Consider the following 15,497-nt stretch of genomic DNA (forward strand, 5'->3'; position numbering starts at 1 on the left):
CCAAATTGTTTCCCACTACAGCACAGTATAACAAAGCACCAAGCACTATTTAAGCAGAACTTTGTCTTTTCTTTCTCTTTCGTCTTCTCTCCTCCTTGCAAGCTTCGTCTCCTTCTTTCCAACTCTGGTCTCCGAATGGAGTGAGCCTGCTCCTTTTATAGGGCGCCAAAAAGTGCTCCAGGTGTCCTGTAATCTTTTTCTGGCAGCACTTCCGGGTGTGGTGGAAGTCCTGTAATAAACGGTTCAGCAGTTCTCCATGCGCCCCCTGGCGGTGACCACAGACCCCAACAGGGCTGAGCTTTTAAGCTCTAAGCCCGTGGCACTTCAGCAAGCCAGAGGGATGCCCTCTGCTGTTCTGGGAAAGATAACGCCCCATACAATCTCTCTCCCCCAGCTCTTCCATCATGAAGGCATCCCGGCCATCTTTCACAATACATTTTCTAGCAACTAATTAAAGAATATGTCCAATTACCAATTTTTTTGTTCTGATGTCAAGAATCTAGATTATAAGATGTCATGATTCAGTTTTGACATATCTTGTGAAATTTCATGGGAAATGTATTATTATGGTTTAAAAATAACCAATAATATTTGTGATGTCATCATGGAACCAATTGGTCACTGTATTTTAACTCATTGCTTTATACCTTAATATTTATTGTTATGATGCCCTCTGCCAGTCATGTAGCACCAGAGGAGATCATTCAGTCCACCAAGCTCATTGGTTTAGCTAATAGCTAAGCTCTCCCAATATCTCATTAAAATTCTTCTTAAATGTTCTCAAGATTCCTGCCTCAACTCCAAGTCTCATTTGTTTGTTCCACAGTCCCACAAGTCTTTGCATAAAGAAGTGCTTCCTGGTGTCAGTCGTAAATGCCCCGCCCCATAATTTGCACGGGAATCCTGGAGTTTTCATGCACCGTCTGTTCAGAAAAATTGTACCGTAGAAGCTTAGGTGTTAACGTTTTGAATTTAAAACTTTTAAATAATTAGCAGTTTAGGTAGGGGAAGACTAATAGGGAGAGTGAGAACATCTTCATTTGTTTTTGACTTTCTTCTTCTTCTTTGCTTCTGTTAGGTGTTGCCACAGTTGATCATCTTTGTTTTTGACTTTGATATTTGATAATCATTTTTTAGATTTGCCCATTGATATTTAAAATCTCTTCTGGTATTTCTCTCTCTTGCTTGTCCATAGACAACATCCATGTCTGCTTCTCTATGTATAAAATGCTAAGGAATGTGTTTAACTGTCACATGAAAATTCAGAAAGCACTAGGTCTAGAACCTTCATATCGGTCATAATAGAAAGCAAAAAAATTGGGAAGAGACAACTTCTGCAAAGTTTTCGGACGTCATGTCTTTCTTACCACAAACTGCTCGAGAAGGTGACATAGCTGAAAGGAAAAAAAACATTGCTGAGGCCGCTAATAGCAGGAAGAGCAAGAACAGTGGAGCCATCTTCTGAGCGTTAAGTGCTGGAAATGGAATGTACTCACAACAAAAAGAGACAAATTCATCTGACATGTGCTCCTGTCCTCACACCAAAGTGACCATTATGACCACAAAATGCAGTGCTACACATCATGATGGTGCAAAAGAGACCTCCAGCTGCGACATCTACTGGGCATCAACCCAAAAAAGGAGGCGCTTCAGTCAGGAAGAATAATGAGAAGTAAGCCTGAATACGGAGCCTTTGAGTATATCGACATGCCACACATACTCCAAAGGTAGGAATGCAGAGACCTGTACTCCAACAAGCGAGGAGCTTGTCAAATACTCACAGCTTCCACCCACATGCAAGCATTGTTTTTTACAGCCTCACACCCTGGTTTGGTTGAGAGATACTCCATTGGAAGTTAGATCATCAACGTGCTCACTATGAAGCAATATTTCTTCATACTGCAAACTAAAGAATGTTCAGCTTGCTCTGTATGAACTACCTTTATTTGAGAACCGGTGGTCGTGGTTGTTTCCTAGTAATAATTCATCTCCCGATCCATTCTTTAATTCAATCTCTGTTTGCTAAATCTTCACATCCTTATCTTTAAATCTTTATAATCTTTACATTGAAGTTATATTTACTTAAATGATTTGTTCCTGCCTTGCACCCTGTGCTGGCTGGGATTGGCTCCAGCAGACCCCCGTGACCCTGTGTTAGGATATAGTGGGTTGGAAGATGACTAACTGTTTAAATTTTATTTTTTCTTGCTTCAGATGTCTTTGCCTTTTGGGGGTAATTAAGGTGTTGACCAAGAAGTGCAGTGAAACAGAGTTGCTGAGTTCAAGCCACTCATACAATGTGACCATTTCATGAGGAGATGTTCTGAACAGGACTAGACTCACCGTGTGCTGGGAAGACACGTCTGTCTCTTACCTTTAAAAGTAAAAACGTAAGGTTCAGTTAGGGGCTTGTCAAGACCTTCAGCTTCACCCTCACATGAGAAGTCCTCTGGATAGTTCAATATGATGTTCAAATTGCACACACACTCCCTCACCCCCTCACATTCGTTTCTCTTTTCAGTTTCTCCTTTTCTTTTCCAGCTCACGGTGGCCTTACTGAAGAGGCAGCTGTCCAGCGTACAGGTGATACTCTCCATTTGGCCCCTTTGGAGGACTCTGGGTGAAACTGTCAGAGTTGGTTCTGTAGAGGGAAGATAACAGAGTCAGTTACATGTTACTGTGACTCCTTCTTTCTCAGATATTAGCCATGTGTATAGAGAATGGCTTGGAATTACTATCTGTGCACATTTATGCATTCCATTTGCAAAATTAATATAAATTTCAGCTTAGACGCAAGTGCACACTTCTATCTACTGGCCAAGGACTTTCTGCATCTTTTTCTTTTTTGCTTGGATTAGTAAACGGTTAAAATACGTGACTGTGGAAAAACATCTCCTTTTTACTGTGCATTACAAACATTCAACCTGTATGACAACATGAAAATGACCAATTTCAGAACCTTTAAACTCTGGGGAATTCTGTACTGAATAATAATGTGCTTTCACTTGACAGACTGGAGATAAAGTGAACATAAAGGCAGAAAAAGTTTAAATCAGTGGTTTGTGTAGTGCTTTGTTGAGACGGCACTAAGAGAACAGGAGTAAGAAAAATAAACTTAACAAGTTAAACAGGAAAGCCACCTCTGTTCTAAACACCGGCTTGGACTCGCTGGGGGCAGAAGAAGGAATACGAATTTTAGAAAAGCTGCTGGTCACCATGCATAGTCCTCAGACCTTCTGAATGATACACTCATCAACCTACCAAGCAGCTTTAGCAAAATGCTGATTATACCACAGTGTTCCAGTGTCACAGCCACAAGTCTTTATTACCTGCTGCTATTAGGTTAATAGATTGCAAACATATATTCAATTTGGGGATTTATCATAATGTTTAGCTTTTTTTTGTATATTTGACTACTGCTAATATCTGTGAGCATTGTGACACTTCAATTGACTTCTTAGGATTATCTCTCTATCTTTTTAAACTATGGACAGAGTGGTGGCTCTGAGGCTAGGGATCTGCAATCAGAAGATTGCCGGTTAGAATCCTGTAAACACACAAAATGACTCTACTCTATAGGGCCCTTGAGCAAGACCCTTAACCTGCATTATTCTGTTCTGGCTATGATGTTAACCTGTAAGCAGGTCCTCCAACTTGTAGGGAAAACTTAGGAGCTGGTGTCATGATTGGCACTCCAGCCACTGTAAATAAGCTCACACTGTTCCAGTGTGGTGCTGAGGTGTTACCCACTGAACTCAGGTCCTAATCCAGGTGGTTCGACGTGTGCACATGCTCCCAACCTTCTCCTCCTCTCTATCATATAGTGCCTTTGTTAGCTATCTATTATATAGCAACTTTTTTTTTATCTATCTATCTATCTATCTGTCACAGTTTTCCCTGTGACTGTGTGGATTTCCTTTGGATGCTCTATTTTCCTCCCACAGTCAATAGACATGCTAGTTAGGTGGAATGGCAATGCTAAATTGACCCTAGTGTGTTTTCCTGTGATAAACTGGAGCCTTACCCAGGGATTGTTCCTGCCTTGTCCCCTATACTTGCTGGTATAAGCTAGAGATCCCCATGACGCTGTTTATGATTAAACAGGCTTGTCATGTTTATTATGTACTTCTACCTCATGAAGTAAATAATTTAATTTCTTATCAACACCCCAAATTCAGGCAGCTTACTGTAATTCAGACTTTTTCTATTTATTTATTTTCTTCTAGAAAAGCCCAAATTTTCCCTGAGGACAAATAAAGTCCTATATGTCAATCATTTTTTAATTAATTGCCTTGATACAAGGATATGTGTATGTTGATAAAAAAAAAATCTATCTATTATCTAATGCCGTTTGTATCCATCTATCCATTGAATAATACTGTATACTAGCCAACCCGCAGCGTACCATAAGCCGCATAATCAGGCCGGTTTTTTAATGATTTTTAAGCACAGGGAAAAAATTAACATTTGAAAAATCGGTAATGTAATAAATCAGCAAGAAAAGAAACATTGTAACAATGTACGGAACGAACCAACACACAATCGTCCGTGACTGAAAACTGGCAGACCGCCATCGCGCCTTCTCTTGCCAGACGGAGGGATGGGGGTGCACGGCGCGGAGTGTGGAACGGGAGGAGAGGAGAAGGACGTTCATTCAGCTCCCTCCGTCATGCTAGTCTGCTGAATTCTTGTTCAGTATGTACTGCCTGCTCATGTGCCCACCTCCAACTTGTCACTTGAGTCGTTGGCTGCTTTTCTAAATATAATCCACCAAGACACCCGACCACGGTAGTAGCGAGGTGGGAGGGGGGAGTGCACAAAGGGTAGGGACACAACCAGTGGGAGCGTATGAGTCGCACTTAGTGGGAATTCCACGGTTTGCAGCCCGAATGGGGTTCAACGGCTTACCCACGCCTAGACACACGCTCAATCTCATGCATAATTATTTATTGAATGATAAACACTTCTGGAAAGACACGGTTGTCTAAAACGAGTTGGTGTGAGAATACAACAGTAAGTGAATGAAAAGATGGAACTCTGGAGAGAGCAAAATACAACACAATAGTGAACCCGCGGCATAACAACTGCCGCATAATTATTTATTGATGGTTGAACACTTCTAGAAAGACACAGTTGTCTAAAAAGGGAGAGTTTGAGGATACAACAGAAAGTGAATGAAAAGATGGAACTCTGGAGAGAGCAACATATAATTGTCCGTGAGTGAAGAAGACGCATGTTTGTCGCGGATGCGAATTGCTGTATGTAACGTGTAAAACAGTTTGCTATGGTGCACGCAGCTGTGCGTTGTAACCGAAAACTCGTTTTTTAAAGACTGCTTACTTCATTGTGTTTTAACCTCAGTTGTAAAGGATTGTTTTAAGGATCCCATGGGATACCCCTCGCAAACTGTTTTACACGCTGCATATGGCGACTCACCTCCGCGAGAAACATGCCTCTATGAACAGTCAAGGTGGCTCGGAGGTACATGAGGCCTCTACGACATACGAATATAAATGACGCCGTTCTTTCTGCGTCGTCGCGTCTGAGTTGGTGGGCGTGGCTCTGAGAGTTGTCATCGTATCCAATGGTCTTGGAGTTGGTGGGCATGGCTCCTCCCTGCGTGCGCCATAGGTGTCTTACTTGTCGGCGGCTTAGTGAATCCACACCCCTTCCGGCGTGCTTTCCATGGGTGTCTTGCCTTAGTGAATTATATATATAGATTCTAACATATTCATTTTTAACATATGGGATCATATCAAGAATTAATCTTAATTTAAACAGCAAATGGATACATAAAGGTGATATGATATAAAAAACATCTTGGCATATTTACATTTTGTAGTCAATTGTATAATATAAATAAACATAAATTCAAATTTCACATATGGAAAAGGTAAGTCCACCCCTCCATTTATCTCTATCTTAGATACCTAAAATTAGATTCAGGTGCTCCAGATGAGATGCAAATGATTAGAACCTCATTCGAGAGGATCATGGAAGAATCTGTCTTATTTACATCTCAGCCATTTAGTTTGGCTTGCACTTTGTGTGTGTTATTACCATGTTGACTAAGATCAAAACAGCTCTCTGAGGCTTTCTGAAAGAAGGTTAGTGATGTCTATGAATCTGGTAAGGAATTTAAAAAAATTTCCAACTCAGCCATTCTACTACCCAGAAGATCAAATACAAGTGGAGAAGATTTCAGACATTTTTATTTGTTCTTATTTCAGTTTGAAGTGTTACTTACTGCAGGGCTGGAGGTGAATTTCCATTGTGCTCTTATCCAAAGCCTCGTGGTTCACCAGACAGCAGAAGGACAACCCCTCGTCCCCAGTGACTGACGTATAGTTGTATCTGCTCACTGCATTGAAAGTGCCATTTGAATTTTCACTCAGCAATGGAGTCTCTTTATTTGGAAGACTGTTGTTGTGTTTAATCCACTCTAATGAAATGGTGTTAGGGTAAAAGTCATGTGCGTGGCACTCCAGTATATTAACCTGACCAATCACTAGCAGAGGAGACTTCAGGGAAACTCGAGGAGCAGCTGTAAGAAAATAAAACAAAATATACATGGAAACATTAGAATGACGTTTGTGCAGAAGCTGCTTTTCCAGCCAAGTAAGTGTTAGTTCTACTTAATGGCTGCATCCAATCGAGCTGAACACTTACAAAGATGAGTGACACATGGGGGTTGACCATTTATTGAAACCATAAAATTAGTGCATGGGGGACATTTGCTTCCAAAGATCTAAACATGCGTTACTCGCATCATCACAAACATGCCATGTAGAGCCCTTTGACTCACTGTCACTGCCTTTATTGCAAGTAGAACTGCACACACTCATAAGGAACCAAAAGGAAGCAGACTAAGCATGGCTCTCGATTTTTTATTTTCCCTGAAACCACCTAGAAAAGTTGGGTTACTTCTTTGTAAATGGAACCAACACTTTCAGGATCATCTTTAATGAGACCATGGTGACAATGATGTCACTGCAGTTTCAGCCTTGATTGGAAACCATAGTCATTGATTTAATTTATGACTACTATAATGAATAACATCTCAAATGACTGTAATCCAATAATCTAATACAACAATTTATCTAGTAAAACACCAGTGATCTCAAACTCATCATTATTACACTGCATTTTTTTTTTCTTTATAAAACTATCTTATGCGTATTTTCATGTTTTCCGTTTCTATAGGTGGTTAAATTTACAATTCTGTCATTGATTTTTATTTTTGGTTTCAATGCTAGACAGTATATTTGGTACCACCAGTTCCAAGTTATTGTTTATTGTCTTTAACCAGGTTGCTATGCCCTAACCACCCTCAGGGCATAAAGCTTGATATCCTTGTCACAACAGCACACATTTCAGTGTCACGCACTTCCTTGTCAGTTAAAGTTTTGGTTTCCATTTAAAAGAAACCTTTGAGTGTTAGTGTGCCTTTGAATTAGCCATTTTACATATTCCTTGGAAACATCTAAGACAATGGCAGAATTGTGAAACAACAGCTTCTGTGGTATCTTTCTAAAAATAAATTAACCTTACTTGAGTGTTCCAACTGATGAAGAGCACAGTGGTCCAAGCAATCAAAAGAGACAAAAGTTAACATTTTTGACTGTTTGTAGATGGTATTTCAGATCTCATCAATACATAAAATGTATGCACAGCCTTAAGGTTGATGCTGTGCTGAGCTTTTATTTTAAGGTGGAACAGCGTTGGTGTCCTGTACTGATGGTAAACACCACAGCAGGTCCCTTCTCAGTGGAACACAACTCTTTGTAGTTACCTGCTCCTGATTTGTTTAAACAGCTTTTTCTGACTAAAAGTGTATGTATATTGAAAGCCACATCTAATGCTGTATGGCTACGGTTTTCATGGCAGGAACTCAATAACTCCTATACAACAAATATAAACTTTCAAAACAGTGTGAAGATAAATGGTCACTAGTAGTGATGAGCAAACCTGTGGAACCTTGACTGTATTTGACTAGATTATAATGGTGCAATGGTCCTTTAAGTTTCACTGAGGGTTAGATCCTGAGGGTTGGATCCTTCCTTTCTCTCCAGTTACAGGCCTATCTCTAATCTCCATTTTTTGGCTAAGGTGGTGGTTGCTACACAACTCCATACTTTTCTTCTAGATAATACACTCTATGAGCCTTTTAAGTCTGGCTTTTGTGCACAGCACTGAGACAGCTCTTCTCCATGTAGTTAATGATCTTCTGCAGATTGCAGTTTCCTTCATATTCTCCTCCTTCTTGACTTAAGAGCAGCATTTGACACTGTTAATCATGAAATCCTCCTGTCACGTCTCTGTGCTGTAGGCATCTCTGGCTTAACCCTTCAATGGATCACATCATATCTCTCTAATAGACAACAGTTTGTCACACTCGGCCGATAGAAATCCTCCACCTCACCTGTGTGTCTCATGGTGTCCCTCAGGGTTCAGTCCTTGGGCCATTACTTTTTCTACTTTATATCCATCCTTTGGGTTAGATTATTCGCAGACATGTCCTTAACTTCCACTGTTATGCAGACGATATATAGTTATATCTTAGGACAGATTCACCTCCCAGCACACTTATGGAATGCATCACTAATCTTAAGCTATGGATGGAAAATAACTTTTTCAAACTTAATGCCAATAAAACTGAAGTGTTACTGGTAGGTCCAAAATCACAACTTTCTAAGGCATTCAGTTTCTCTATTTCTGTTGATGGTAAACTTGTCAAACCTGCTCCTGTTGTCAGAAATCTTGGTGTTTTGTTTGATTCATCACTTAACTTTGAGCTACACATTAGGTCTCTTTCCAAAATTTCATTCTATCATCTCCATCACGTTGCCCGCCTCGTCCATTTCTGTCCTTTAATGATGCTCAAACTCTGGTTCATTGTTTCATAATGTCTCGTATTGATTACTGTAATTCCCTCTTCATTGGACTCCCTGCAAAATCTGCACAGAGGCTACAGTACATTCAGAATTCCTGCCATACAAGCGTTCTGCTCACATCTCTCCTGTGCTCTCCCAGCTTCACTGGTTACCGGTTCCATCAAGGATTAAATTCAAGATTCTGCTTCTCACCTTCAAAGCCCTACATACAGTGGAACCTCGGTTCACGAACGTCTCGGTAAATGTACAACTCGGTTCACGACCAAAAAGTTCGCCAAACTTTTGCCTTGGTTCACGACCACACACTCGGTATACGAACAAGCCAGTTTCCCTTTCAGTTTGTATGCGCCGATGATTTCCGCACGTGTTGCATTGTTCTCGGTCAGACGTGCCTGCCTGCCTGCTGGTTCATATGCGCCGATTACTGTATTTAAGCATGTGTTGAGCCGCTCCCTGTTCATTGTTCTCAGTCAGACGTGCGTGCTTTACCTGTGATCTCTTTGTGCTCTACAGTATTTCGTGTGCTTTTTCAGTTAACCATGGCTTCTAAGCAAGTGAAGAGTGTTCTAATGTTCCTCTCTGTTCTGAGAGAAGGAGAGAGAGAGAGAGAGAGCACGAGCTGCTGAGAGAGAGGGCGAGACTGCGAGCCTGCTCGTGCAGCTGAGAAGGGAGCCTGGGTGTTTTGTGTCAGTGTTGTTCAATGTTTTTACATTAGTTTACTATTACACTGTGCATTGTATGGTGTAATTAACTATATTTGTGCTTAATCTTTAAAAAAAATATTTACATACAGTTCATACGGTCTGGAACGGATTAATTGTATTTACATACAATCCTATGGGGGAAATTGCTTCGGGTCACGACCAACTCGGTTCACGACCAGAGTTTTGCAACGAATTATGGTCGTGAACCGAGGTTCTACTGTAACCTTTGACCCCCTCTACCTCATTCAGCTCTTTATACTCCTTGTCGCTCTCTCAGGTCCCCTTGACTGTCCCACGCACCAGACTCTCCACCCTGGGAGGACAGGCAGGTCCTTTGGTGCTATCGCCCCTCAACTCTGTAACTCTCTTCCTCACTCTCTCCAAGTTTGCTCCACTTTCTGCACTTTTAAATCTCAACTGAAAACTTTCCTCTTCTACGAACTTTTGTCATCTGTGTCATTTTTTTCTTTTACTCTGTATGTAAAGCGACCTTGGGTTTGTGAAAGGCGCTCAATAAATGTAACTTATTATTATTATTATTAGAGAAGTGTCTGCCAACTGTGCAGGACCCATTATTGTGGCCATAAATGTGACCTGAGCTGTGAGGCAGTAGTGCTAACCACAGCACCGCTGTGCCTCCCTGAGATAAAATTAATGAATACTCCACTCAAAAATTATTTTTTCTATGTTTCCTGCTCCATGTAGCTTGTAGTGATGGCAGAGAAAAAATTTTTAAAGTCACGTTTTAATGCGGAATGGAGAAAAAAAATTGATATATCAAAGCTAATGCTTACAAATACTATACAGCATTAAAAATATGAAAACGTCCATGGGAAAAAAGAAATCAAAATCTCCTATTATTTGTGTTGCATAATCTACATTACTTGTATCCAGTCATATGCTTAAACCATACAAAACATATGCAACGTTTGCCAAAATATTGTTTAACAGATACTTCTGGAAAAATCAGAGCACATTGTAAACAGGAAATGCTTTCCCATAAATACTGCTCTTTTGAAATAATGATCTGCCCCTCTCCCTAATTCATTGGTCAAGAGTCCTGTCTTCAATAAATTCCCTGAGGGGTTGTTCAATCCAGCATTGGCTACTACACCTCTGTAATGTTACACTGGCATCGCCAAGCATCATGGGACGCTGGAAAAAAAAAGTTTGCCTAGGTTGGCTGCACTGTGAATTTTCAGGCAAATGCTCAGTGAATAGAATCACCAGCGAATCCAACAAGTTTGCTGTGAAAAACACTTTTTTTTTTTTAAACTGCTTATTCAAATCATCATTTTGGTTTATTTCTTGAAATAGTCTTTATGAAACAGTTTCTTTTGTTTCTATCACTTTTTTTTTTTTGCTACATCACTAGCCAAATGTTTTCAATAACCATCCAACTGGTACACACGTTAAAGCATCAAATGTTCGATCTCCTAACAGTGACTTATTAGACACCTGCTTGGACCGTGACCCACCAATAGTAACAACCAAGGCTCATATTTTTCTTCTAAATTTTTTTTTTTATTTAGGTCTGATTAGATAGGTTTATAATCTTGCGGATCAACTTGAGGTCAGAGGTGTGTGGTGAATAGCAGACTTTCCTGAGTGCCCCTTTTCAGACCCAGAGATGTGCACTTAAGTCTCCCTGATGGTAGCCATGACTTCACCTGTTATATATTCCAATATACTGACATCTGCCTAAACAGAGTGAGCTAACATTAACTGTGAAAAAACAAGTTAGCCAAAATTGTAATCATACAAACAGAAGAAAATCAGCAAACGTAGCTACATAATTATAAAGGACTTCCTCCATGAACACTGTTTAGCCTTTGTATAGTTTTGATACTTTGTTGTGTATGGCTTTTAAACAATATTTCTCACACTGCTAAAACCAATTTTTGGAAGTGAAAGGTGAGCGGTGCACCAAACACAATACATTGCTGGCTAACTAACAGGTTTACCCATCAATGTGTAACATCCAAATTTAGTGAAAAGAGATAACTATTACGATTTCGGAATTTTTGGTTTGCATTTTGGATTTGATAAACATTTCTTCATCTCACTTATAATTGAATTTAGCTTTTCCTTAGTTTGTGTCGGAACAGAAGTGCAATAAGCAGCTTTCACAATGGATTAAATGGGATGTTGTTTAAAATTAGCGTGACAAAATGGCCTTCATCACTAGGCAACCTGCGTCATTCCTGTCCATCTTGCAACTCAAGTAACACAAAAGAAAGTTTTGTTAGTGTAGCAATATGCATATGCCGTGCATGTATTGTCAGTAAAAACAGGTTAGGTTTTGGATAATGTATTAACAAGTCTCTTACCGGTAACTTTAAGCTGCACATTCTTCTTCACCTTGATTGGAGTCTCATACACTTCACACTCATAGTCTCCTTCATCCTCAATGGTAATGTCTGGGAGGAGCAGGGTGGCATTTCCATTTTGCAGTTCATGTTCAAACAGCTTTGCCTTGCTGGTGTTTGTCACCCTCCCATCTTTATACTGTACCAGCTCTACCTCACCGCGTCTCCAAGTTATAATGACGTATTTCAGGCCGTGTTCTGGGGCTGACAGAATGAAACCACAGGGAAGCACAACATCGGCGTGGAGACGTACCCTGACTTCAGGCTGAGGAGCATACACTTGGAATTGGGGTGCTGCAGCTGAAAAAAATAGGACATGATCACAGATTGAGCACCACGAGGAAAGAATGTGAATAAATAAATAAATAAATCCATCACAATACTCCAAACAGATCTGTCACTCTTAAAACTCTTTAAATGAGAGCCATACAAAGCTAATCTGAGACTTTCTTCATATGTTTAAATAAAGCAGATTTTTCTTACTTTGCATCTTTTCTAAAAATTACTTTAAGTGTTTAAAGCTGCTTTGTGCATTCACATTAGATTATTTAGTGAAGTGACACCACTAGTTATATGGTGTTGCTTGTTTGTCCAGAGTAGATAGTAAATGATAGACTAGTTCTTGTGTTTAAAGCTTCAGTTTTAGCTCCTTCTATCAATTTATTCATACATTTATGACATCTCTTTGTTATAATAAAAGAGGTGACTTTTTGAGAGACTTTTTGGAATGAAGTCCTGCAAGATGGAGACTTTTAACATGAGATTCTTTCAAGTCACGGCCTACTTACAACCATTTTTAAACAAGTCCACGGTCATCTAACCTCTCATTTGTGTAAACGCTTTTGTCAGATACAGTTCCTGCACTCTCAGCTCTTATAAATTTTATCAGGACAATAATTTTATACGTTCTAGATGACATGACTAAGCAAACAAGAAAGAGCAGGGACAAACATTCGAAAAAGTCGGGTAATTCATTAGTGATAAAGAAATTCACTCTCGGGCAGTTGTACGTTGCGTTGACAAACACAGAATCAAAATTCAATGCAATCTCGAAGAAAAGTCAATTCCAATTATTGTTTTTTCTGAAGTTTTAAAGTAAAAGTGAACATAATGCACATGTAACAATTCCCATGAAAATAACAATCTCCTAAAATTTTATATCCAGTTAACCAAACCCAGGGGTGGGCGAGCGAAATTAGAAGGGGGCTGAGCCCCCTAGTACTTAATCAGTTTCAGGCTCATGGAGATAGACAGAGGTTCCAGCCCCACCCATTAACACTGGCATTTGTAAATTTTAAAACACCACAAGAAAAAAGCACTGATAAGGGGGAAACATAATGGTAAAATATACTCCTTGATCATCACAGATAAATATCATGCCGTATTAGTCTGTGAATTGAAGCGTAGCTTTTAAATAATTTTGTTTTTATTTATTTTTTATTTCAAAGGTTAGGTTGTCTATTGGCTATGAGCTTTTACGTTACAAGTTTTCACACCATGCAAATAAATGCCATCATATTTGTCAGAATTATCATTCTTTCTTCCACAATGTATATTTCAATAACTATATATCTCAAAAACTAGGCCTGGACCGATGACTAAACAGAGCTGACTAAAAAAATCTAACTGAAGTTAAACAATTTCTATGGCAGTTATTGTTGTACACAGGTCAGTCTGTGTTTTAGGATTTGGAGGTAACTCCTGCTTCAAGCTGGACCAAAAGTAATAGGCCTGTGACAAGACAAGCGCAATATAATGGGTCAAACCTTCCGGAAGTAGTCATTCATGGCAAATATACAGGAATCCACTTTTTCTGAAATGTTCCATATTGCTAGGATATTGCCTTCCAGGAACTCTAAATAACTGAAACATTGTATAATTCGCTGACAAAAATAGTAGTTTTAAGAGGTGAAAATCAATTTTGATTTTCAACCGACACACACATATAGACACCATGCTAAAATTAGCTTTCTTGACGTTTTGAATCAGAATCTGAACTTAACTCAGTAGCAAATTTTTGACCATATCACCAAACTTCTAATGATATGGAAGTAATACATGTTCATATTTATTACAACAATAGACCTGCACGTCAGAACAGATCACCCACCTGAAGCTAAGTATGTTTGGGCCCAGCCAGTACTTGGGTGGCAGACCATCTACGAAAAGCTTGGGCTGCTGCTGTAAGAGGTGATGGTTAGGCCAGCAGGGGGCGCTTAACCTGTGGTCTGAATGTGGATCCCAGTGACCACCCAGTGCAGTGATGGGGACAGTGTGCTGTATACATGGTACTGTCTGTCAGACATAAAAAAAACAAAGTTCTGACCTTTGTAAAGAGTAAAATGTATCCCAATTCCAATGACCTGGCTAAATTACCCATCACAGCCTGGTCCATTCTGGCCCCTAATCATCCCCTGTCTCTAATTGGCTATCTTTCTCACCACTTCATCACCTGATAACTAAGTGGTTGTTCCGCAGACTGGCACAATAATGACTGCCATCACATCATCCAGATGGGTGCTACACATTGGTTATGGTTGAAGTGGCTCCCCTCCGTCTAAGCACTTTGAGTACCAATAAAAGTGCCATGTAAATGCAATGTATTATTATTATTATTAAATACTATATATAATGATGGCACAATTTTTACTATTACTATTTACCAGTGCTTTCTCACAGCTTCAACGACCTGAATCTGATTCTAGGCGCATTTTCTTGCTGTGTGAAGTAATTTTCCTCAAACATTACAAAAACCTGCAATTGCTAAACAGCCATTCTAAGATTGCCTAGTATAAGTTATTGACCTATACTGGACTTTTCTGCTGTCTAGGATAGCTTCTTGCATTTTGCCTGCTTTGTTGATCTGGATCCTCACATTCCTGAAACGGATGGTAAACAGGTGGATATGAGACTCAGGAATGGTGGCATCTAAATGCAATTTAGCCCTTTTGAAACTCTCTATGTCCCGGATTGATAGTTCGTCCAGTGCCGCTGTTGACGAGAGATCAACCAAATCTTGGTAGGTGAATGACCTGGGTGACTGTGGTCAGGAAACTACTGTACTTTTCTCTTTCTTTCTCCCTCTTTTTTTTCTTTGTATATTTTGCAGGAATGTATGTGTTGTGTGGGAGTTCTTTATTTTTGTTTGTGTTCCATTAGATATGTTAGTTATTTCACTGCTTATTTTTCTAAAAAAAAATTGAAAGCAGAAAAGCTTAATTTAGATACCTGCAGTATTTACAATCAAAATCAAATACAAGTCTCATTTAGCTTTCATAGCAATTACCTCAATGCAAAGAGCAATTCAAATAAGAAATGGATAAAGGCAAGCCTACCTGGTAGTAGCAAAAGCAACATAATCCATTGTTTCATATTGTTCATCTTTTTTATACTCCACACCAATTAGTACAGAGGTGATAAAATCCTTCCAGTATGTTAGTCAAAAGAGACAACTTGGCAGATATCAGAGGCTGCTGTTCAGTGTCAGCCTTTAAAAGCACATGAAAAATAGATGCAAAAATGGGAGTGTC

General features: G+C 39.6%; 1 protein-coding gene across 1 annotated transcript in view; it reads right to left on the reverse strand.

Moving 5' to 3' along the window:
* The window catches only part of LOC120536682 (tapasin-related protein-like), a 31,591-nt gene that overhangs the window by 5,102 nt on the left and 10,992 nt on the right, over positions 1-15,497 (reverse strand). The window contains exons 5-7 of the mRNA XM_039765121.1: positions 11,929-12,267; positions 6,248-6,544; positions 2,375-2,641 (exon numbers count right to left, since the gene is read on the reverse strand). Coding sequence (XP_039621055.1) covers positions 2,375-2,641; positions 6,248-6,544; positions 11,929-12,267 — 903 coding nt within the window. The remainder of the gene's footprint in view (positions 1-2,374; positions 2,642-6,247; positions 6,545-11,928; positions 12,268-15,497) is intronic.

This window comes from Polypterus senegalus, chromosome 10 (genome assembly GCF_016835505.1).
Source record: "Polypterus senegalus isolate Bchr_013 chromosome 10, ASM1683550v1, whole genome shotgun sequence".
Taxonomy (NCBI): domain Eukaryota; kingdom Metazoa; phylum Chordata; class Cladistia; order Polypteriformes; family Polypteridae; genus Polypterus; species Polypterus senegalus.